The sequence below is a fragment of the Cariama cristata genome, unplaced genomic scaffold, assembly GCF_000690535.1.
Source record: "Cariama cristata isolate BGI_N322 unplaced genomic scaffold, ASM69053v1 scaffold21981, whole genome shotgun sequence".
Classification (NCBI taxonomy): Eukaryota; Metazoa; Chordata; class Aves; order Cariamiformes; family Cariamidae; genus Cariama; species Cariama cristata.
The window spans coordinates 12,142-38,899 of NW_009600147.1; the positions used below are offsets into that span (position 1 = coordinate 12,142).

The following is a 26,758-nucleotide window of genomic DNA, read 5'->3' on the forward strand; positions in this document are numbered from 1 at the left end:
TTGTTTTTCAAAACGTTTTATTGCATTATATTTGGTACCTTATGTTTGACAAAGGAAATTACATCTGTAACTGCAGGAATAAGAAGCTGGTCTGTTATTGAAAAAAAATCTTGGGCCCCGTAAAAGTTACAAAGTCTTGGGCTTGCCTGAAACAACTGAGCAAGAAATATATTCTTAGAAATGTAGGGCTTCAAGTATTACAAACCTGTGACACTGTGGAAAAGTTCCAGAGGTATCTAAACTGCAGCACTTTTTTTTTTTTTTCTGCATAACGTGAACAAGGCCTGCTGAGGTTTTAATCTATTAGTCTCTTGATCAGTCAAAATGGTAGTCAGGAGTTCTCCTCTTTGCAACTTCAAGCCATAGTATGTTCTCATTTTTTTTTCCACTCTATGTGAAAAATGCATGCTATCTTTCTAATTAGTTGGTGCCACATCACAGTGCATAATTTTATTTGGTTCTTGCATTACAGTTTTAAAAAGTTTGGCCAACCTATGCTGATAGGTTCATCTCAAGAACAGCAAAGTTGATTCTCCCCCCCCCACCCCCCCAAGTTTAATTCAAAGAGAGAGATCATTTTAACTGGTTCCTTCATTAAAAAACTGTGGTGCAAGAACACCAAACTGATCGTGTACAGTGAATTTCAGAGACACAACAAGCTTATTGAACACACTATGTTTCTTAATTCTGCTTGATATCCGTATGTCCCAGCATCCACAACATAACACGTATGTTGCAGGTTTCTCTGTATATTCTGATTCACATTGCATACTTCCTATGGACAGAATCATCCCCGTATCAAAATCAGTCAGATGCTAAAGCCCCATCAACTCTTTGTGCTCAGTGAAAGAATCCAGTGCTAAAACAGCATTTTTGCTGTCTGAGATAACAGTAATCTCACAAGACAAATTTAAAGTAATATTTCTGCCACACACCTGCTCTGAGGGCTGTATGTCTCCAGATGTCATATAAATTAGTTTAAAAACATGGGTAGGTAGGTAAGGAGAAGGGTTTTTTTACTTCAATTTTAGCAGCTTTTAATTTTTAAGAAACCGAACAACCTATATCCAGTAATATGTTAGATATTTTATATATATACTTTGTCAGCAGGATAAAAAAAAAGTAAAACTATTTGAAGGCAACATTTTTTTTTTCCTTCTGTTCTCTGTGTAAGTTAGAACAATTCAGCAGGTGCGTGACAAAAATATTATACACCAGATATGGTCCAATGTAATTTTTTTCCAATAAAGTTGTTCATATTTCATTGGCCAGTTCTTCGGGTTCTGCAGAACTATCTCCATTAACTGTGATCTTCATATCCTCTTCATATCCAGGGGGCATGAAAGCCAAAGCATAAGGGAAAAGCTTATGACAATTTGCTCTGTAAGTTTCAGATGCTTCTTTACAGTCTCCAAGGCTACCGTCACATAAAGCTTCTAATACCTCCACACAAGTCTAATTAAAAAGAAAAATAAAGAAGTGTTATGGCTTCTTAAACATTCATCTGAACACTCACAAACCAGAAATACAGTACCACAAAGAAAACAAACTCCAAGTATTGTTTTCAGGCTTCTATCAATATCAAATGACTTTTTTTTTTTTTAAACTAGACACAGCATGAAATATCAGTGTGGTCTGTTTTGAAATAATGGAGTTTAAAAAGGGATTTAAAAACCAAGTAGAAATCTTGATTGAAAATGAAACTATTAATTTGTCACCTGTTCCTTGTTTACCTAAAAAAATTTGATTCTTACTAGTTGGCAACCAAGAATGAGGCTTACTTGCAACTAAATGTGTTTTTTGGGTTTGTAGAATCATTGTGTGTGTGTGTGTCCCAAAATCTTGGGATACACTGAACAGTTCAACAACACATAACATGCATTTGAATTTTAGTGTTCGCAAACAAAACGAATGAATCCAGAATATATACTATACTTTCCTAATAGTGACTTTTGTGAACATGCTTTCAGATAGAATTGGAAGAATTGCGGAATATAATCAAAATGTAAAAATAGCATCAGCTGAATAACCATAATTAGATGTGCAAACATTTCTGGTAGGGGAGAAAAACATTTTTATGTATAAGGATACGTGACTTACTGAAGTGTGTCTGTAACTAGTGAATCAAACCAAATTACTCAGATATTATCACATCCTTGAGATATATCTGCAGCTTCAATATCCATTTTTGTTCATGATTTAGGAGAGAAAAAAGAGGTTCCCTGTATTTTTTTCAACTTGCACTCAAACATGAGAAATCGACCTACTGAGCTTCCCTAAAGCCCAGCAGCATTTAACATCCGTCCCTGTTGTATATGCTAGCATTAGCATAGTAAGCTAGTCTGTTTCCACTCCTCTGACATTTACTGTAGGTTTTGTTCTGTGTATTGAGATTAACTGCTCTTTCCTCCTGCTATGGGGTTATGAAGTTCTCTTCAACAACCCCTTTTCCTCACATTTGCTCTTTGCGACTCTGGCATCCACAGAAGGTCAAATATATCTAGATTTATGCCTGCCACGTGCCCTGAGACAGCTGGTCTTCACTAAAATGAAATGTGATAAATTTAATCTCTTTGCACACAAGAATGCCTCTCAACGAATGCCTAGATTCCTTCAGATTCTCATGTTTTTAGTGCACTTTCAATTTACCATCTAAATGTTCAGTAAAACTCCCAACTCTTAGTTTATGTTGACACCAAAAATGATTAAATTGAACTTTTTCTGTTTTATCACAATGCTGCGTATATCATCTTTATACACAGCTGAGTCAGTAAATGCTTCTTGTAGACCTACCAAGTTAACATCTCTAAAACAATGAAGCATTTTTGGTTACATTTTAATCTTTCCCCAGTCCAATTCCCAGAATTCCACTCTCAGGCAAAACCAAAAAAAGCTATGAGGCAAAAAGAATGCTGCTGAAGGCAATTTAATTTTTGTTTGCTAAATCTATTGATAATCTATCTTAAGCATTTTGAGACTGCTCATACAGTAACTCAAAAGAAACCCCAAACAAGAAAACAGTTTATGAAAACTGCTAAAGAGGATATAAAAGACCTGAGCTTGTGTCCCATAACCAGATCAGCTAGAGAAAGGATCTGAATCATTTAACATCCTAAGTAAGTTTCTAAATCATGGCAAGTTGTCTTTTCTTGTCTCTTTTCCCCCTCTGTTTTGTCCAAAAATTCTATTGTGAATTTAAAATCCTTCACAATTAAAAGTTCTGTTGAACCCAGTATATTTCCAGACGGAAGTTTTTTGGACAATGCTGATTTTTGCCCACAAAATAATAATTTCACTAGAAAGTTCACCAATTTTACTTGTAATAGATCGAAAAAGTTCTTGAGTCCTCAGACATAAAGAGCACAATAAAATGCCAGGGGAATGGAGAGAAACGAAAACGTCCTAAAGTTTGCACAGCCTGCCAAGGATCTCTCTAACACTTCATTAAATGTGCTGGACACTCTCACAGTGATGCCAAAGGAAACAGTCTGGCTGGGATATAGAAATAGGTTAGAAAAGACTAGAAAAAAGAAAGAACATTTTATTCCTTCTCTGCTTTGTCAGGAAAGGTTTTGCCAGTGTGCAGTAATAGGAAGAAAAAAACCCCATGTTTATTAATTCTTTATAAGAAACATACGAAGATACAAAAAAAAAAATAAATTACCTTCTCTTGAATACTTTGAATCGCAAGTCAGAACTGACAGTCTTCCCAGATGAAGGTGGGGGAGCAGGGAAAGGGGCATGGTGGCAGTAGCACTGCGAGATTATTCCATGACCACCAGAATGGAGCGGAGTTTCAAAATTTGATAAGCTTTTTACTTAACTACATACTAAGGCCAAAATGTGCACATGCACCTTTTAATAAAACTAAGATAATTCACACAGCTTGCAGGGGGATGAATATGGAAAGTCTTCACTGAGTCTGAGTCACTCCTAAGTCCATCTTTTTCTTGTGAACGGTCACCTGCGTAACACCTAAAGCTTGGATAGACTATGGTCTTTTCTTATTGGGGAGTTTTAGCATCTTCCACCATGTGAATTCTCTTGTGTTTAATAAGCTTTCCTATTACCTGCGGCAATAACATGGTTTCTGCTGCCAGCTAGCTGTTTTCATATTATGACAAAACTAAATTAATTTAAATGTGCAAAAAGGACATAAAAAATTTCAGTTCAGATGAACCTGATACCCCTTTCAGTCACGACACCCAACCTCTTTACCATAAGGCACAGCAACTGTTTCAGTTTCATCTTACCTCCATAATTTGCATAAAGCTTCCACAGATATACCAGAAGTTGTTTACAATTTAAAAGTATCTGTTACCTGAAGATTTCTGTTAATGAGGGATTCATCCAGGGTCATTGCCAGCTCCACCGCCCTTTTCTGACTGGAAGGATCTAAATAGTACATCATTTTGGCAGCTACAGGAAGAAAAGTAACCTTCATCACCCAGTGGATAACCAAAAATGTCTTATATACAAACATAAAACAGAGATAATATGACTAAGAGGGGGATACTGAACTCTACAGTAGTAGTTCAAAATGGAACTACTTGGAGCATTAAAGCTTGACACCTGAGCAAGTAGAAGAGTAGCTTTACGTCTACTATTCAATGTTAGACACAGCATTTACACAAATAGGCATTGTCTATACTGCAGGGTAGGAGCATCTTGCAGCGTACTGTGGAATCCCAGGCAGTGAAGATGGCAAATCAGACCTGCTGCAACACACCAGTTCCCTCCAGCACCACTGTACACATCTCCTTCACAACAGAAACCAAGGCACAGAAGAGATGTGCGCACAGAGCTTTTGTTATACTACGGTGTCAGGACACAGTTCCGAGTCCCACAGCCCAGATGTAGTTGAAGGGACTTGATGTCAGAAAAGATGCAAGAGTAAACTCACTGCTTTTTGTGGCCAGGTCTGAGCCCAGACTGAGCTACAGCAGTAATGCTGCTCCCCTGGGTCGTTTACATTTTGTTTCCCATGTGGTACCCACTGTAATATGCGGTCACTATTGACAGATAACCCTTCGTAACAGGTAACCAGCACCATCAAAGCTCCTCTTGTCAGGCATACCACTAGCTCTGGGTGTTACCTGCCTTGCCGAGCACTCAGCACATTTCTCTAGGCAGTCAGCCTCTTCAAATACATGCATCAAAAAAACTTTGCAACTCGGAAATACTACTTCACATACCATAGCTCATATGAACTATTTCACAGATGCATTAAATACAGTTACAGTCTTACGATACATTCTGCATTCATCAGAAACAAAAACAGTGCAGAGAGGTCCAAAAATTTGTATTTTAGCAGCATATAGAAAAAAATTAAAGAAAATCACAGACAACCATGATGGTCACGTTGTCACAAAAACACAAACCAGGAGGAAAAAAGCATTCTTGACGGAAAGACTGATTTTTACATCACTGGTGCCGATACTGAGATGCCACTGCTAGATAAGCACAGAAACTACAGAAGCAGGGCAGAAAAAGGATAAAGGCAAAATACCTGATAACCTATGTGGTAGTGAGTCATAGTTCTTTTTAAGGAAAGCTTCATTGAAGTTCTTTGGATTAGTTGCTCCAAAAAGGCGATTCATTTCTTGGTTTAACACTGTTTTAACTGCATCAGGCAGATCCTTACTTTCAGATACTATTGAATTGGAAAAAAGAAGTTATTCAAGGTGAGCACAGATAACCACAGTAAAATCTACTTTAATCATGTAATTTAATATTTGTCATGTTTACATTATTAATATAATTGGAAAAAATCTCAAAGCAAGATGCATGAAATTTGAAGAGGTAAGTAACTGGACCTGGTTAGAAAAAGCTTAACTGTGACAGTTTTCTGATGCTTAGAAAAAGCCGAAGCCTTTACTCTCCCCGGTACTGATTAGGCTCAAAGACTGAGGTCATACAAGTCTGTTCTTAAATGTATCTAGTCTGTAGCCATCAACAGGAAGGGTCACTGTTGGGGCAAGGGAAGGGAGAGAATCCTTCCAACCTTCTAACAAAAAGGAAAGAATTCTAAGCCTTCTCCACATGCTGACACAGGCTGCCAGCAGAAACGCCAGAATCCTCACTCTGCAGTTCCCATTTCTTCACGCACTCACTCTTTCAGGGATTCATTATACCACTCACAGTCTTAAAAAGACTTAATAATACTTGTTGGAATAACTACTAAATCCACCTGCAGTCATAATAAACATACTTAATTTTAGCATGAATCAGTTGTTTAAAAAGCTAATACGTGTACTGGGTATTTTGAATTAATTTTGCTAACAGTCTATAAACTAAAAATCAATGATTGTATGCAGGTTAGGCATCATCTGGAAGTGTGTAGAGATGAAGTCGTATCAGACAGATACACACCACTGCTGAAGAGATGAATCATACACTCATGAAGCCAAGGATGACTAGAATCAATAGCAAAGGCTCTCTTCACAGACTGAAGCATCAGAAGGAACTTCTCTGGAAAAGGAAGTGTTGGCAAATGTTCAAAAATCTGCGGTTGGAACTCACTGCATTCTGTTGCAGGAGTATTTAGTGTTTGAAGTTACAATGATCAGAAGAAATTAAAACTGAGTGTACTGCAACAGCCATTTTTTCTAACTGTTTATTTAACCAGTGAATTAAGTCTGTTAAACTAGTAAGTAAATTTGAAGTTCTTAAAGCACAATATTTAACTGATACAAGAATTCAAAAGTCAAGCATACATCACTTCTTTACAGTGTGTAGTTCTGCGAACTATAGATACAAACAAACAAGTAACTAGGGCAAATGCAAGCTGGGGGAATTAACTACAGTCTCAATGATTATAGATTTAAACACAGCAAAGAAAATGGATAATCACCAAAATGTTCAAACTTTGTTTTTTCAGATTGCTCATGGCTAGGGTGATGGTCCAATGAAAAGTTGTGTCTCAACAGGGACTGACTCCTCATATCTCATCAATAATTTTTGCTTAAATTATAATATACATCTTTATGAGTCGCAAACTGCTTTATTTCATTAGTTTTCTCACTTACCTTTTCGAAAATAAATCTCAAAGGCAAAAAGATGTGTCTCTATTTTGTTCTTCACTAAATTCTTCAGGGGTGTTAAAAATTTAATGGCTTCTTCCAAAGGTGCTTCAACCTACAGATTCAAGGAAGTGACACAAACTAAGTCACAAAGTTTAAACCTAGTAACTCTACAACAACAGAATTAGCTATTTCTGAGTCACATCAGAGTTACTCTCATAAGGCAATGCATAAGATGCTTAGAACCTCTTCTGTTACAAATTTTGCATCTTTCACTCAATATTAGTGTCTAAACAGGGACTGTCAAGTCTAAAAAATTGCTTTGTGATGTTTATAAATCACATTTTCCTACAGAGATACAAGTCTTTGCCTTCTATTATACATCAGTGGTAAACACAGTTGAATCTGCATCGTAACGGGCAGCATGACTCCCCATGCCAATCTATACATGTGGGCCTGAGATGTTGGTATGACTACTTTATGCCCACAACAGAGTCTGTTCATGTAAGGTTCAGACAGGTTCCTGAAAGCTGTCAGGTCACAGTAACATTTCCAGCCGAGATACTAACAGCAACCTTGAAGTAACCAGATATCGATCACTGTCTCCTGGTCTTAGCTAGTGTAATCCAGTAAATGGACAGCTGTAACAAATTAATTCTGTGCAAGGATTCTTTACCAATAGAACTCTTTCATCTAGAGGTTAGGGATTAATTTGAACAGTAACTGTCTGTTGTCTTTCATGTTTACATTTTTATGAACATAAGCTACTCTAAGAACCAGATACAAAATTTGTTGCCTGTCAACTACGATTTAGTAATGTTGAAGCAATACACTTCATTGCAAATAACTGAGCTGAAGACAATGATGGACCCCTTACGGAGTTCCTGTTAACCATCTATTACAGCAGTTTTCATTAAAAAAATTGCTTCATTGGTATGTGCTGTTCTAAGTTTGCGTACATCAGTCACAATTGTGCACTTAAACTATTTGAAACCTATAGTAAAACAGATTTCAAAACTATGCCTTTAATGCCAATGCTACGTCTCCAAAGAAGTCTAGGGGCAACTGTTTCAGCAAAACTGTTGCAAGTGACCAACTATGTCAGAAATGGTCTTCCGGCACTAGGAACCAACTGAATTTGGAAGCGTCTATGTCGTGATTCTGGTATTAAAGTCAGAATATAATTAGGGAAGATTTGCCAAAGGAATGCATTATACAGCTGCAACTATACCTTATAGTCTTGGGGACCGCCTAGATTTTCCTGGGATATCCCATGACATTCCTCTACTCCAGAACTCAACTTCAACACATGCCATTGTGACCATTTCAATCTTAACTAGCACTGCAATTAGAGTGCTGCTTCTTGCCATCAGTCAGCTAAACAATGGGAATACTGACAATATTCTTAAACGACAAGTCAAGTTTTTTAAGTCACTTGCTTCCTGGCTACAGAGTGAAGTTCACTGTCTGGGCTTTCAAATATCATCTCCTCAAGGGCCAATAATACTCATTATACATGTAATGTGAAAATACTGAATACTGTTACCTATCAGTACTTGGATATAATACTACACTACCATTACTATAAATTAATTTTTCCAGTCTCTATATATTTTTCAAGTGTTTTCCTGCTCCTTATAGGTACAACTTTTAGCATAAGAATAGTCTTCTGGGTTACCTCCCCTTTATATATATCTAGTTCTTAATCCAGATCTCAAAATCCATCTCAGTCTAGCCTACTACTATTTCCAAACAGTTTTTTTATCCTTTTTATTTGCCCATTCAAAACAAATGCAAACAAATGCTGTTAGAGCATTCAGTGTTTCAGTGTCTCCTTTTTCACAGGTTGTCTATGCTTAACAAATAAAGAAATATTATGGGACATAAAGAGTGAATGATAATCACCTTACATACAGAATAGAAAGACTTCCATCCGACCAACTAGAAATAGGGTATAATCAACAAGTTAGTGCAATAGACACATGAAGATAATTCCACCTGTAGCAAATGTCTATGAGTTCAATTGCTGCCTTCGAGAACTAGGCACAAAAGCTGTGCTTTCATCACATTACCGACAGTATATCCAACAAACCATCCCTAGAAAAGAATTCTTTTTAACATGCTGCCTGTGAAGAGAAGCCATACAAAAACCAAACAAATTATCTGAATGGCTTTCAATTGTATGTGTGCTCACTGCAACTTTTCTAGAAACTTCTATGACTTTATTATTACATTAGTAAGCACCTTTGCCAGTTTCTCAGGGATAAGTTCTTCTTTCGGTCCTCCAATTTCTTCATCATCATCATCTTTCTTCTTTTTCTGATTCCTCTGTTGCTTCTCTTTCTCAGCATTCTTCTTCTCCTCTTCCAGCTGTGCCTTCTTTTGCGCTCTTCTCTGCTTATTTCGTAGCTTCTTTAGCTCCTTGTCAGACATATTCGCTGTACACACGCAAAGGGCAAAACCAGACAATGTGATGTCTAATATCAACAGTCTCAACCAGTTGCCAGACACTGTCATCTTCTTTAAACTCTATCTACTACTAACTAACGATGCCGCCATTACATTTGTAAAAGCTTATTTACTATCGAGAGATTATTCTACAGTCTACGTTGCTGCTTCATAATTCACAAATTCCTTTGTGAAATCGGGGCAATAGGAATTAGAACAATAGTATAACATGCTGAAGGGGGTACAAAGTAATTACTGCATCACTCCACAAATCCAGTGCCAAGAGTAAAAGTGCACACCAATACACACTGATTTATTCCTTGGGCGCTAAACAAGTTATGTTTAATGTAGTAATTAAACGGTCTAACAAATATAAGGTGAAATAGTCACACTTTGGCATAGACAGTTCCAGCTTTGCTTTTAATGCCATACAGACACCTTACATTTGATTCATATTCAGATCCTCTCCTCCCTCCACTTAAAGCATGGAGAATTAATTTAAAACACATCAGAAAGCGGCTACAAGAAATTCTATTACACTTCTACTTGTCTTAATTTGAACCTGAAGCCACACAAATGAACTGACATGAGAAATATTAAAACACGACAAATTGCTTTTGAAGGATTCAATAGCCTCTATTCATACCACTTGAGGTGCCCCAAACCATAATCACTTAAGTTGCTCTCCAATCAGAGATGAGAGGAATAAAAAAAATTTGATGGATTTAAACATTCCTTTTAAATTTTATCATCTCTTGCTTCTGATGTAAGTTGCTACCTAGTCAGTTTTGCATACTGATAAAATGCTTAGAGCTACCACCAAGCACACCTGCTTCAATGTGTTATTTCACAGACCAACAACCATTAGAATCCCGTTTTCCAGCCATTTTATAACACAAATATGTTTTAACTTAAGAATTACAATTGCCAGTACAAAAACCATCATTGTTTTATAACCACCAAAACAAAAAAACATGCATTAGATTTAACTTTCAGCAGAATGTCTACTTTTACATGCAGGCCAAGTTACAAACTGCCTACCTTTAGTTGTGACAACCACCTCTTTTTTTTGGCTGCTACAGTTGACAGCTATAAGAATGCTGGATCTTCATAAAATATCCACTAATTAATGAAACTGCATATTTAATAAATCCTGAGGTTGAATACCTGTATCAGTCTCGTGTTCTTTATTTTCATCTGTTAAGGGATTATCATGAAGTTTCAAATATATCTCTATGGCAATTCGTGCTGCTTTGAAGTAGAACGGATGCTGTCGAAGTACATCTTCTAGTTTTAACAAGTCCACATAAGACCTAAGGGTAATCTTCCTCATACAGTAAGTGTGAAAGTCAAACTGGTCATCCGTGATTTCTACAAAATGCTAACACAACATAACGTAACGTTATTTAGCAAGTATTAACAATCAGATACTGACTTTGACCTTTTTAATACACTCTCCCCAAAGGAATAGTTTAGTAAAAGCCTGCTGTTTGACAAATACACCCTAACTTTTAGAAACATGAATTAACAAAACCCTCCAAAAATGAAGTCATGGTGAAAGGAACAGAACGCATCTCAGGTCAGAATCAAAATTCAACCATTTCACAATCTCTTAACCGTAACTACCCTCTGACAATTTGCAGTTTAAGGGACAAAGGTTCTACATTCGTTGTATTTGAACAGCACTTGAAGAATTTTTCCTCTATGAACTCCTCTGATTTTTTCAGTTAAAAGTATAATTTGACTAATTAAATACTGTGGCAATGAATTCCACACTTAAAGCACATGTGGTGTGAAAAAGTACTTCCTTTTGTTCAAGATCTGCTTTCCTCATTGTCACCTGATATCCCCTTGTTTTGCTTGAGCAGCAGTGAAAAGTCATTCCCCTCTTCAACTTCTCCATGCACTTATGATCTCATACAACTTCATGCTAAACTCAGCTGTTGCTTGTCAAAGCTGAGGATAAAATAGTAAGTATGACAAGCTAATTGTAATCTCTTCGTGTCAAAGTTACTCCATAGCATGTACTTTACTAGCACATTTTTAAGGTGGTGTGATATTCAGATGTAAACAGTGCGAAAGATTTATATAATGGAAGAAAAGTACTACTCTAGTCACTTTATTGCCAACAATGTCCTTTTGACTGCTGCTCCACACCAACACATACATTTTTTGCAGCACTGTTTATAATGGCTCCTTAGTAATCTCCATGATAAACTCCTTTTCTTGTAAAAGCTGATTATTTGCTCCTACTTTGTGTTCCCAGCCATGAATCAGCTATTAAATCCATGATATCAACTTTCCTTCTTTTTCTGGGACAGTTTAGATCCTTTATGGTGTGAAGGATGACATCAAAAGTGTTTCTGAAATCCAGAACACATTTAATCAACGACACTGCCTTAAGCATAACCGGCACCTCTAAAAGATTTAAGAGGCACTGCTTTTTCTTACAAAAGCTTTGTTGATGGTTTCTCAATACAACATATTTGTCTACCTTACTTCTGATCTTTACTACACCTTCAATAAATTAATCCAATAACTCACTGTTTAATTCATTTAATTCCTTAGAAATGTTTTTTTTTTTTAGGGTGGCCAAAGTCAGTCCTTCATTTGCTGACCTCTTCTGGTTATCCAAGAGAATTTACAAGACCAGTAGTTTCTCACACAAATTCTTTTAAAAGGATTTTACAAAAATTTATTTAGAGGATTTGTGTGAACAAAATATGGTCCTGGAAATCATGTTGTTGATTTGTTCTAATCTGAGAATATCCCACAGATTAGTCCGCTCTGCAGAAAAGCATCGGTGTTGAGATCTTCTTAAGCCTCTCTATTTCCAGAGACATAGCTCCCTACTAAGTTCTCCTCTTTGAGCACTACATTTACACCCTCAGCTGTCTGGTCTTTTTCTGGATCCTAATATGCTTAAAAAAAACTCAAATCCATACTTTTTTTTTTTTGGAAGTTGTACATCCAGTTTTTTTGTTAGCTTTACTGTGGATCTGCATTTAACGTGCAAGTATCCCCCATTTTTGGACACAATTTCTACTTTAAGAAGTTTTTACATTTCTAGTATGTTCTTTTAAATTGTAGTTTAATTTTTTTTTTAAAGGAGAAGATATTTAATATTTTTGGTAGTTTTTTTACATTCATTCTCTCCCTCTAAAATACAGTAGCTTAACAATAACCAAGGCAACATCCTTCCTTTACTTTAAGGCTGGGCTTATCAGCCCACACATGTTCTTTTTGGACTTAAAGTACACATACTCTTGATTTGTACCCAAATACCTATTTTTATGTAACCTGCTAAATAAGAGTTTTCTGTTCTTTCCTGGATCTTCAAATTACTTTATAGAATCTCTTCGTAATACACAGTTTACAATGGCATTTTTAAAAGGAAACGTAATTTAATCAACTCGCCAGTAGCCAACATGAACCAAAATCTCTCCTGAAGCTACAAGAAGTATACTCTTACTGCTCAGAAAGGAAACATATTAGCACAGTAAATTTAAGACAGTGTTTTCTAACCTAGGCAGTTTAACGAGATACGTACTCTCTCAATTTCATGGCATTTCTTAAGTGCTTCTCCAAATTTGCTCATTGCTTTGTAAGCTTGTGCACATTCTGTCTGAAACCACATGCACTGCATTTCGTTCAAGTTCTCTACCGCTGAGGTTCCTTCCTAAAAGCAAAAACAGCATTATAAAAACAATTAAGTCTCATTCAATTTATTAGCTGCCATTTCTTTTATCTCGTTCTAATTAAAAGCACAAATAAAGAGGCTATCAAAAGAATGGTAAACTTCAAAACTGGTGTCCTGAAAGTCAGAAAAGCCACAGTTAAGATGGACTTGCTTTGTTCATTGATAAAAAAAATTCTTCCATGTTCCACTTACTGGAAGAGTCAGAAATACACAATGAATAGCCAGGTAGTGACCATTTAACTGTGATAGTTCCTCATCTTTAGGATAGGAGAGACATTCATTCAGTGTTTTTAATATTGTGTGCACAAGTAACACATTACAGCATGAAGAAAAATGGCAGAAAAGTTCTAGCATGTGGCATGACACTGACACCTGCAGGATTTTTTTTTTTTTTCTTTAACTAAAACTGCCATCTGTGTCTTCCAGAGACCTACTGATTGAGCGAAGCATAGTAACTGACAGTGGTAATAGGTTATTTCTTATGCGATCAGTACTAGAGAGCAGTGGAAAAGCAAAAGGAATACCGGTAGCTTCGACACCTTCCGATTAAAAAAAAAAAGAAAAAGAGAGATTACAGTTGTCTTTCAAATCTGGTATTTAAATATACTTGCATAGATCTGTAGAACTTATCATATGCCTTTGAAGCTTAATGTCAAAGTCAGCTGTACTCAGGGTGGGTGCAGCCATTGTGACTTTACTCTGATCTTGCAAAAAACAGGCTATCCAAGAATTAGCCAAGAGCCAAGCTGGGAAAATGACAGACAATATTCAAATGGAAGGGTAAGAAGAATGCCCCAAATGAGAGAGGAAGGCAGTCTTCAAACCAGTTTGATTTAGGCAGCTAAAAATCAGAAAAATTTTTAGTTCCATTTTCATTATGCTTAATTTAGGTCTTCTTTAATTATTGTTTTTTAATTAAGAAGCTTGTATTTGAGCACTAGACATAAGATCAAAAGGAGATGAAAAAGATTACACAGAGCAACATCAAACTGTATTTTTAAAGTTCAGTTTTGGGCAATTGGTATGCTTGCTTTTTTGACATCACCTTAAAGCTGCTTAAGGCACTGAAAGGCCAATTAACCTAGATTCATAGCAGTTTTGCATCAAAAACTCCACATAAAGCTACTGAGCTTATATAAAACAGAACTTCCCCTCCTCTGGTGTTTGCCTGCACACAGCCTCCATTTCACAGAAATCCTTCAGCCTTCCCCTTATAAATACACATGCCACCCTCCCACCCTGTTTAATCCACCTTACTTCCAGGTTTCTCCTGCTTTTCAAGACAGAAGGAAAAAAAAATGGGACAACAAACAAAAAAGGCTTTACTTCTGCAGGTAGGTCTCAATAGCTTGTTCCCTGACAACACATAAATGATATTGCCAGTATTCTAAAATTATCATTTGCCAAATATTCTGGAAAGACTACATTGAGCTGTTTTGACTTTTGGTTATGAAAGAATAACAGCAAGAGAAGTCAATTAAAAAAAAGTAACCAACCTGTGAGACCATCAAACCTATCAGAATGGGCTGCTGCAGGGACAGAAACTGATGCATGAAATTAAGCAATCTGCATAATGCAAACATTTTTTGCCAGCTAATTGGTCACAGGTAAGCAGCCGGGGGTGGGGGGGGAAGGAAAAAACCAAACCCCAACATGCAGCTTCCATTCATCACTGTTAAACATGGCCTTAGGGATGAAAGCTTGTTCACAAAAGGAAGACATCTCAGAAAGCCTCTCACCTAGTAGCCACACAGAATTTCGGTCCAAGAGAAGTCTGAATTCTCTAACTTACTACCGTTAGAAAAAAATAAGACACATAGGCAACTTTAGCAGATCTTTCAAGGATCCTATTTAATCAACATTAAAACCAAAGACTACTTTGAGAAAAATAACTTTCTGAGACGTTCTCTCCAAAACAGGCATACTGCATTTCTCCTACCTGGCAAAAATGATCTAAATCCAAGCTTTAGAGTTTTCACTTAATACTACAGAATCATGCTTATCCAAGATTAATTAAAACCCTGATACTGAAGCAAGTGAAGCAAGCAATCACAGTTGCTCTGAAACAGAACTCAAAAGATTATAGCAAAGGTGAGTGGAAAGGTAACACAAAAAGTTATTCCACAAGGGATTAAGCCCATGTTATTCAAAAGAGCTATAGTTAAATGCAACAAACCCTCGTGAACTTAGAACACATTTCTTCTGCTTCTTTAATGGAGTTTGCTTTCAACATATATTTTGCACATTTGGAGTTGATAAATCTGTCTGCAGTGTCCAAAGCCTGAGCCTCATCCATCCACCTTGCAGCTTCTTTAATATTCCCAGCATGCTTAGAGAGACAGAAATTCAAGTTAGATTCAGTAATTATAAAACATGCATGTTTGATCTACTCACTGTTTAATATAATTAGCTAATTTTTTCAGACATTTTTAATAAATAGCTTTCTTCAAGAAAGCAACAGATCTTTAAAGAAAAAAGCAGAAAAATTACTTTCCCTCATTATGGAATTACAGGTCTTTTGGCACTAGATGTTCTTCCTGAAAATGCTTAAAGGATACGTTGGATAATCCCATTCTGATACAACACCATATTGCACTGAGAAATTGTTTTTAAGTAGTTAAAAAAACAGGGGGTAAGAACAGGCAGAAGACATTTAAAACATCCACTAAATTTATCAGTGTGTTTTTTAATATGAAAAATATAATTGTAAATTGAGAATTCACATTTTGCAGTATATTAGTCTTTTACTGACTTAAAAACCTTCACAGGGGCTTATTCATATGCAGTAAAATACCCAAGTAGACAAACAACACCCTTTATCTAGAAACTCACTAAAATTCACTAAGTAATTTTCCATGGATTCTCCATGTGTCTTGCTTAATACAAGCTGAACACCTCAATGTTCACATCAAAAATACTACAGGAAAGCGTAAGTATAAAAGCGTTCCATCATAACAAACAAATAACCCCTGGTCACTAAGAATAAGCCAAACTTACCTTATAGATTTTTGCCTTCACAAGGAAGAGTTCTATCAAAGTGGGAGTACTTTCTATAGCAGCATTTATGTATTCTAGAGCCAGGGATGGCTGTCCAATTTTATCATAATGTTGAGCCAAGTAATACTGGACCCAGAGTAAAGTGGTTGGAGGTTCTTCTTTACCATCATCTGGCGGGAAAAAAACGGAGGGAGGTTTTTTTGTTCAGTTTATTAAAGCAACATGTCAAAAGCAGAGTGCTCTAAATATAGCCACTGAAGTGAATTCTGCCTCTGTTTCAGGCTGTCACACCAGACCTGGGAGTGCTTCCAAACACCTGGGTCCAGCTAAGACCATTAAATTCAAAGTCCACGGTTTGACAAGACCTGAGCATATACTGTTTATTCCCTTCTCAGACCGTGGTTTTAAGGGAAAGGAAAAGTGAGTTAGTGGGACAGAAGGGGGTTGCATTTTGTTCCCTTAATCAAGGCAGCCAGATGTGCAGGACTGCACTGCGTGATGTAGAGTTCTTATTTAACGTTGTTTTAGATGAAGGGTACAGCAAAGGGTCCTGCTAAACACAAGTGTTGCACAGTGACAATGTAAAGGATGTCAGTACATTCAGCATTTACATGTTTTCAACCCATAGACCTGAATATTTTCAAACAAAACAGGTTGTCTGTTCCAAATCCTAGCTTTAAAAAGATTTTCTGTCTCCGCCTTTGACAAATTTATCATCACTGCTTGCCTAAACATATTCTAGAAAACATTCCTATACACAAGTCAGTTTTGAAAGTGAGAGTTCTGCTTGAAACCCAAAATACTACTGAAGTCTTAGAAGTTAAGTTCACTAGTCAATTTTGACTACGAAGCATAGCACCTTGCAGTGGGAATAAAAAGGGTGTGGGGGCTCTAGTTCTGCCAAAAAGTTCTGTTTTTTCAGTTTATGATATAACTTAACCATGCAATTATATGCATTTGTTCATTTCATGGTAGCAGAAAATTGTTTATTTGAATAAAATTTAATATCAAAGCAAATATTTAACTGAACTGAAACAACAGTAAGCCATTTCCTTAAACCAGAAAAGCACAAATGTGTTTGAAAGGCTTGGACAAATTTAAACAGGTATTAAGTGGCTATATTGTAACCTACAGCACTGAATTGAAGGGAAAAGTATAACAGGCAACTTAGGTGAGAATTTCATAATGAAGTGTTGCGTTAATGTTTCTGCAAAGCAGGGAAACAACTGGTTATAACTTCAATAAAAATGTCTTTAATAATTAGGATTATCCTGCAATGTTTTAACATATATTGTAATTCATGCTATCTTGATTATTACACCATTATAATCCATCTACCAAAATTTCAAGACTAACCTCTGTTGATATTCTATGCAGAAAAGTTTTTTTCTTGGAAGATTTTCTGTTATGAAACAGTTGGTCAAATAACTAAAGAGAAAATCATAAAGCTACCAAGGAGGAAACTATAAAGCCTGGATTCAATACATGTAGAACCATACCTCATAACAACAGTCAAAGCCTGGAAAACATTTTTTAACCAAAAGCTCCAAAACTCCCTGCCCCTGAAGACAATGCTATCAGTATCTATTCCTTTTTGTTTGACATTTGTGTAATTAAAGATTTAACATAGCTTTCAAATTTCAGTTTCCTGGACAATGATAAACTCAAGTCTTGAAAATAGAATACTTGAACTCAAAACCGCAAAGAGATGACCAAATTCGTGGATCTAGGAAAAATTTTTAGAGCAAGTGACTAGATTTTGAATACAGACTTCGTATTTGACAGCTTAAATCCACTGTAAGGATGGCTATGGTTCAGTTCTGTGTTAGAGGAGAAAAAAAGGAAAAAAATCCCATCATCTCAATTTCTTCACTCCCCACCGATTCCCTGCCTCTGAACAGTCGCGTAATGCTCACACTAGGCACTACTTCCGTGAAATATGACAGTTTTAGCACTCACCATTTGGGTTAAATAACCTGCAGCTTCTTAGAGAGGTTTCATAACCTATCACGAGCTCTTCTATGATTGCCACCTACACGTGCAAGACAAGACCAAAAAATAAAAAATCCGTGAACAAGATGGTATTTTATTTCAACTTCAACTACTTGGTGTTACCCAAACTAGTTATTTTTGGTAAGAGAATTCTGCAATATCCTGAATTACAATACATATGGGAACACACTCGATCCCACCTCTGCTTTTAACAAATTAAGATCAAGCCTCCCTCAGTTAACACTTATGCAGCTTATAATTAGTAAATCTTAGTTTTCTACATTTACCAACTTGGCACAAGGCTACATATGCTTGTACTTGATTTTTTCCTAGATATACTAGCCCGTAATATACAACAGTGCTGACGGAAAAAAAGTTTCCTTCATCTCTTTAATGCATCACAGCTACGAGGTAACCATGTAAAAAATGAGAGAAAAACCTACCTTCTCCTTGTCTTTATATAATGACCTCAAAGTATTGAAGACTGGTGGGCAACCTTTGCTGAAATTCATCCTTAGAAACTTGTCCAGACATTCCTTAAACTTTTCACCTTGAGAAGAAAAAGACCTGTTGATTTTGTTTTACCACACATTACTTGTCAATTGCAGACTTTATGCTGTTAAACATTAGCATCTAAGAAACACAAGTGATGATCACTACCTGCTCTGCAAAAATGCACTTACCCGACAAAAAGTTTAAAGGTAATCTTCTTGGAACTAGTCCCCTCGGGTATTTAGTCCAAGCCTCTTCATAGATCTTTAGCCTCTCCATCATATTAGCTGGAACAGAATTTTACAGTTTATTTTTTCTTTCCTTTTTTGGCAAGAAGGGAAATGGGGAGAGGGGAAGTGATTTGTATCTGGTTAAAAAAAGAATCAGAATATATAGCAACTAACAGCTATATACTTCCTAAAGAACATTAATTTCCATTTTATTCTTTTTTAAACTGCCATACTAAATGATTTCAGGTATTCAGCATCTGTAAGTTCCTCTTCCAGCAGTGGAAGACTAATTGCTTATCTCTCATCTTAAAAAGAGTTCCTGCCTTATCGCTGTGTTAAAATCTTCAACAAAGAAAACTATTCAGGAGAATCTTGTCTATTTTTCCAAAACTTGTATTACCTGCAATGTAAGATTAAGATAACAGAGACAGTAAAAGAAAAATTCTTAACTAAAACTGTCTTCTAAGAAATAATTCTATTTTTTCAACCACACACAAAGATTACTGCATTTTTTGTTGTTTTGGTTTTAAATAAGACAGAGTAAAAACAATACAAGAAATACTTCCAGCCTTTCTTAAAAAACAAAAACATTACAACAATATATGCACACGATGACTAAAAAGCAAAACTTACAAGGGGACATTTTAAAATAATAATTTTATTAAAGCAATACAAGTTTTTCATATATATATAAATTCCAAAATGTGCTGAAACAGCTTATTTACTACAACATATCAAATCATTACCTGGTTTAAGTGCCTTTTCCAGGCCTTTGTAGTAGGCCCAGTTTTCAGGATTTCTTTCTTGCAGTCCTTTGTAGACTTCAACTGCTTCTTCAAGTCTGCCAAGCTGAAGCAAGAGTTCTCCTGTGTGAAATCCAAAAAGTTTAAAATTAAGGTAACAAGACACTGAAGCTGTGTAATATCAATCACTCTACAGTAAAAGATTAGATAATCCTTAACTCCATGTAGATTCTAATTTCTCAGAAAAAAATCATTACCGTGGCATCACAAACTAGCTGACAGATATGCTTTTACTTTGACAATAGCCGCAATTACAGTAAGATTCTACAACTCAGCCAGTAACTCTTGAAACTTACTTGAAAATTTAATGTTAAAAGCAAGATGCATGTGGTTTTTTTTCTCACTTACTGAAGTGACTGGTTACTTTAAGCGCAGTTTTTACTACAGATGGCAATTAAAAGCAGTACACGGTATTTCATGTATATAGCATCTTGAAAATCAAATTGAAATTGCAGAGCTGCAAATAAAAGAATGGTTCTTCAGTCTGGTATTTCATAAATCTAACTGCAATGTTTTAAATCAAGCCATTGATCTGATTAATGAATTCTCAAGATTCTGCAAGCAAGTTTCCTTTTAATGACACTTCATTACAAGATACAACTGTTAAAAATAAAGTCTAGATCTAACCACTGTACAGTTGCAACGAAAGTCAATTTCCCATTTCACAATGAGAAACCATATTTTACAAAGCTTTGCTATTGGCGAATATTGGGCACTAAAAGATTACACACCAGAGGTGATACCGTGTCATTCTAGATTAAGGCAAGATTTTCTCATCCAGTTTCAAGAGGAAAATGCGAATCAGTGTGTTACCTCTCTCTACCTATGTCATGCAACTGACATGTAATTTTGTCAAGAGATGCTGCTTCCCACAGATAGGATAACTTGAGGACTACATGCAGTATCTAATTCCAGGGAAAACATCAATAATTCACTCACTGAGAATGACAGAATCTGGAAAATAAACCTAAATTTCTTCTCTGAGGTGACAGTTACAATTTTTACCTAATGGTGGCAAATGTCAATACTATTTCATTCGGTGTTTCTCAGTTGTACTTCATCCACAATGGCTTTTGTGCATACACTTAAAATTCACAAACAACACTCATTTATTAGCAGGCTTTTCTGTAGCATGCACAGCAGCTAAGCCAGACCTAACAACACAACAGCAGCTGTGCCCAAAAAAATTAATCAGTTGTACCCTGTTGAAAGTGCACAGACTGCAAAGAGCACTTCAATCCTTTTTTCCGGGTAACTTGCTAGAAGATTTGGTGTTTTGTTTTTTTTTTTTTCTTTAAGTCCTATTTGAAAATCCTACTTCAGTACCAGCCTGAGACTTTCAACAAAAACTTAAAAACACATAGTATGTCGGAAGATCTTTCAGATAAAACGTAAGTCACAAAAAACCACCCCCATAACCAAAACTCCCGCTACCTACATCTGAAAAATGGTCTGTGACAGTGCAACCTCTACATCCATTTCTATCTATATGCAAGCCAAGTAATGTATTCAGCAACCATGGAGTGGCCTGCAATCATTTTCCTTGAGGAAGTACCACACACTTTCCATAATACTGTCACTACTCAATTCCTAGGTTCTTTTTGCAAGAGAGTCAGATTACTGTTAGCAGGAATAGGGAGCTAGCTACAACATTTACACGAACAGAGTAAAAAGATTTCTCCTCTTTGCTTGAAGCAACCATCCAAATAGATTCCAGTGTGGGCCATGAACAAACACTACCTTCAATAGATTGGAAGTTTCATAGAAGGACTGTGCAAGCATCAAGCAGAAGAGGAACAAAGCATGCTTTGAAAAAGTGCACCTGTTAATAAAGTTGTTAATGAACTTCTATCACTCTGCCATTCCAGCTATGGAATATAAGAGACAGTATTATATTGCTGTGTTATAATATTATACGCTAGGATTATAATAATATAGTAACAGAAGCCTACATTGGGTTGCCCAGCTAAAGAGCCTATTTCCATACACCGCACGAGTGACTGAGTATAATTAAAAGCCTTCTACTTTGCCAAAGATGATTCTGCCCCTTCAGCAAGTGGTCTCCCTGTCAGGATCACTATCAAAGCTGTAACAGCAGGGGTCTGGGTATGCTACCCAAACAGAATTTCAGGACATCAATTCAGGATCATCTGTCCCAAACACTCATCAGCTCGAAAGTTTCACAACAGTACGTCTGTACTCCAGTGACGTCTTATCAACCTGGGAGAAGAGTCCGACAGGGACTGAACAGCTGCAAGACAAGCAGTCCTTTACCACAGCAGAATTAAATAAATTAATCTAAAACCAAATCAAAGATGAAGTTCCAAAAGATGGGACAGTACAGGCATTCCATTGTATATTATGTGTTTAAATGTATCTTCAAAAAGTAATTACCTTTAGTTTCTTCGACAGCCAGTTTATCACAGATCTGCTTTTCATAGGTACAAAGATGTTCCAAGGCTTCTTTATATAGTCCTGCCTCCCGGAGGACTTGGTTTTGATACAGCAGCAGTTCACTGTACTCATAGTCTACTTTATCAGGTGATGTCTACATAGGAAAGCAAGATACATGAGAAAGTTCAGCCTTCTAGAATGCCTTTGACATTTAATTCATTTGACTAAAGAAACTGCATAAAGTTTTCACATCATGAGGCATGGTGGTGTTGGTTAGTGGGCACGGTGGTGTGGGTATATAGTTGGACTTGATGATCTTTAAGGTCTCTTCCAACCATAACGATTCTATGAAAGGAACCAGTGTTCATTTTTGGCTTGAGCAGCAATCCATACAGGAATTTCACGTTTTCCTCTTACCTGCTGCGTCTTCCTAAATTCCTCTAAAATTTTTGCTGCCATTTCATAGTCTTCCAGCAGATGGTAAGCAATAGCATAACCAATCCACGATGCTCGCTGTGCAGGTCGGAGTTGAAGCAACTGGTATCTTGTTTCCTGCAAAAAAAGTAGCTACTAGTTTTCCTGACTTTATTCTGATGCTCTGTCGAATCCATTAGGCAATACTCTGTCTTCAGTATTCTAATATTTAAGGAATGTCACTAAAAATTAATTATCTATATGCAAACGTATGTTTTTGAACCAAAAGAAAGAAGTAAACTTTAAAATACTACAATGGTCTTGACTGAATATAAAAAAAAAAGCCCCCCCCAAATAACACCTTATGTCCAACTGAATCCTGATGAGTCAGTCTAACTTCATTAATGTGTGACACATGTGCTTTTCCTGTCTTACCACTTACAAACAGAATGTAATTGGGGTACTTTGATTTGAGTTGCAGAAACATTTACTATATGCTGGTGTTTCAAATTCACCTTGGAAGTACGTATGTATTAAATCATTACAAGCGCTGTTAGGCAAAATAGGTCATGTAAGTGCATCCCTATTCTTCAGCAAGAAGACAATTACAGCTGGAAGACGCAACAGATTTGCTTGGTATCATGCTGTTTTAACTGGAGGGAAAAGTTATTACTTGTTTTGTTACACACTCCTGAAAGGCATCTTCAAGTAATTTAAAACAAAGGAAAAAAGCTACCACCTACCAAAAAAGTGCAAGCAGTCAGAAGTAGAGGTTAACAAAGAACTAAAACTAGTTACATCAGTTTGACTAGAATGAAGGTTGAAATCAAAGCAAAGGAAAAAAAAAAACAAAAACACAAAACACCACAACCTTATTCCCAGTTTTGAGAGTAAATTCACATTCTTCCGAAACTAGCATTTGATCAGTCATGAATTACGGGCTTCTAAGCACGTTAACATTTAATCCTTAATGCACTCTATAACCACGGGTTCTTTGTATGTTTAGCAATTATGCATTTGTATTCACATTTATCCAGAGGCCAAGAAAACATACATTTGTAAATGAATTCTGGCACCTGCCTTTGGCTATCCTGTCTTGGCAAGACAGGAGTCAAATTTCTAAATTACCAGTATGAAAAAAAAAGTCATTAAGAAATGTCCTAACTTGGGAATAAGTTTACTGAAGACCTATGGTAGCTGATGGTTCCACACGGCTCCAAGAACAAAACTTGTTCTTAGCATACTAACGTTACCCTAATTTGAAAAGGAAATAACCTATGAAGAGACACACTAATGTGTTTTAAACACCACAAATTTAAAGGTGCAAGAAAAACCTGAAAAGATTAAAACCTGACATAAAATATTACCCAAGGTCTCTCAAGTGAAAATCTCAAAGATTTTCTTTTTCCCCAAGAAAAAGGAACACCTTATTACACCACTCTACATCAGCTGAAAACCAGACAAGTTTCCAGGCACAAAAATGTAATTTAGGAGGAACTAAGGGTTGGGTATTTTTTTTTTTCCAATTAATTAATGTTTGAATTATAAATACTTAGGGTGACCATTGTCATCTTTCCCTGGATGGCACAGTAAGAAACAAACAAATCTTCTATAGTCATTGTTCCGTCTAATCCTAAGTGAGCCATACATTGACCACGGCAGCAACTACAACTTAGCCTGAACCACATAAACATCTCCGCAATATGCATACTAAATGCATACTAAATGATGATTCAGGAAGCATACTACTTGCTTTGTATTGCTACCCACTGCCAAGAGAAAATTGGTGGCCACTGATTTAAAGGAGGAGAGATATATGGTAAAAAGTTATTAAAAAATAGAAACTCCTTTGTCTGAATAACAGTCACCTTCTGAACACGTTGCCTTTTACCTGCAGGAATCCTTCCAAGAAAATAATAAAAAGACTGGGGAATGTCTATGGCTGGACTATATAGCATTAAAAAAAAAAAGAGCAGACAACTCTGCACTGAGCTGAAAAAGAATCATTTCATATGCCATTAAATCTGTATACTTTACAGAAATTGCTCAGTAGCATGTCTGCTTTTACCTTCATAAAGTGTTGAGCAGCACAGTTTTAACACTCTTGATCTAACTCTATATGTATTTTTTTAAGTGTCACTAAACAATTTGCCACCTCTGCTGCAGTTCCCTAGAAGCTGATAATAAATGCAGTATGTATACTTACCCTGTAACCCTCAAGATCCCTCATTTGAATCTGTAGCAGAGAAAGATCTCTCAAGATTTGAAGATTGTCTTTGTCCCATTTCAGTGCATTTCTATAGCATTTGATAGCTTCGTCATACTTCTTGTCTGACCTTTGAAGAAGGCCATAGACATGCCAACCTGGAAAATTCTGTTAAGGATTCTACTGAATTTGAGCAGAGAAAAAAACAGATCCAACATGGCAGTGACAGAACAGTCGATAAAAAGCTCTTAAGCCATTTTATAAATGGACAGTAATGTTATCATAATCATTACAATTCTTTTCCTCAGCTGTGCAAAGAAACTGCTTGCAAACTGAAGACAGAGAACTGTTGCCAGTTATATGTATAGGGTGCATATAATATGCTGTAAATCGTACTTTTCACGTACTGTGGGAGGAAATAAAGTAATAGGGTCTCTGAAAAGACTATCAGGCTGACTCAAACATGTTTTTGAGTAAGGGCTTATATTAGGCAAGTGAAGCGCTTGCACTTCCTGCATTCTAAATATACGACAAGTCCTTATCAATATAACGGCAACTACTAATATTTTTAAAGCAAATCACATGCTTGAATGTCTAGTTCAGCCCATCATCAGTTTAGGGTTGCAGCTTAATGGTAAAAGAAATATACTATGCAAGTCAGAATAATATTTGAGCTAACTGTGACTGCAAGGACAGCTGCAAAGCATCTGCCCTTTGGATAGCTTAGACAAAATATTCTTATGTATTGGAAACAAAATTTAAAATTCTGAACTTCCAGGTTGAAGTCTAATGGTACTAGCTTTTGTTGCTATTCTATAAATCAGGTAGCTGTAGAAATAAATTTTTTCCATTCCTAAGTGAAAGCCCTATTTCAAAAAGGATACAGACATGACTCTTCAAGTCATTCCTTAGGCCTCTACGCACAAGTTCATAAGCTTCTTCTTTTTTTCCTAGACAGTTTAATGTTAGTCCTTTCATTGCCAAGGTTTCTAAAAAAAAAATTAAATAAGTATCAGTTATTAATTTTCACAGGTTTTAAAGCTTAACATAGCAACTCTAAATATAGTATATATAAATGCAAATTTAGACTTAGTTATCAGCATCAAGATTTGCATTCTTTTTTCACATGGAAAACTATACTGGCAGATTATTCACTTAAGCATATCATACACAATAAACTTTATGCATTACTTCCACTAAACAACAAAGCACTTTTATTTTAAAGGCACTAAAAACTGTCAAAACTGTCTGCTCTACAAACATTTTGGAGAGGGGTTTTTTTTATTGTAAAGGAGCATTGTAACTATGCAAGTATTTATTCACAACTCAGACTTCCACACATCCACCCATGCCAAACTAGTTGGCAAAGAAAAAAAACCCACATTTCTCGACAGTGGAAAGAAACTCTCAACTCAGTATTAAGAACCAACTGAAAATACAGCGAGAAACAAACTTATTCTTTTACAATAAGACTATTCCTTCAGAAAAACTAGCAGATCAGAGCTGACAAACATACAGTGCTGAACAATACTCAATCTCTTCCTTTTCTCTCTCACTTCTACATGAGTGAATAACGATTTTCCCTGAAAAGTGATTTGAGCAATACATACTTGTATTAAGAAACTTGCACCATGCTATAATGAATATTAGGCTTGCAGTATAAAGAACGGCAAGCTATCACTACTGACAAGACCAGTCTTTAAAATTACAAATCTTAACAAGTGCTTAACATGGTGCAGGTTTCTGGACGCTCTTACTGCTTTATGGGCAAAAGGTTAACAATAAAATGCTATAAATATAAAACTTACTAATTATTACTCTATCCTAAAGTATAGGGAAAAAAGAAAGCACATGCTGTTTGAAAGCTTACCTCCATGTTCTGCAAACTTTGGGTTAGAAAGGATCTGTTTACAGAACTTCAGCCCATTTCTATACTGCTTATGCTCGTAACACCTCTGTTGAAGAAAAATAGAGTACACTTATTAAAAAATTTCAAGTGGAAGTATTTCTGCACCCCTGAAATTAAGCATCAATGCAGCTGGGACTTTTAGATGATATTT

The 26,758-nt window shown here is 36.2% G+C and overlaps 1 protein-coding gene across 1 annotated transcript; it reads right to left on the reverse strand.

Moving 5' to 3' along the window:
• NAA15 (N(alpha)-acetyltransferase 15, NatA auxiliary subunit) lies at positions 1-26,653 on the reverse strand (the record flags this gene model as incomplete). Its single annotated transcript, XM_009709941.1, has 19 exons — positions 1-1,455; positions 4,322-4,419; positions 5,510-5,653; positions 6,373-6,471; positions 7,029-7,137; positions 9,267-9,460; positions 10,638-10,851; positions 13,021-13,149; positions 15,347-15,499; positions 16,168-16,337; positions 18,127-18,199; positions 18,603-18,709; positions 18,843-18,938; positions 19,628-19,747; positions 22,079-22,232; positions 22,496-22,630; positions 24,699-24,856; positions 25,583-25,687; positions 26,569-26,653. Coding segments are annotated over 19 exons (2,544 nt in total), but the record flags the coding sequence as incomplete, so codon positions are not given.
• Between the last annotated feature and the right edge of the window lie 105 nt (positions 26,654-26,758).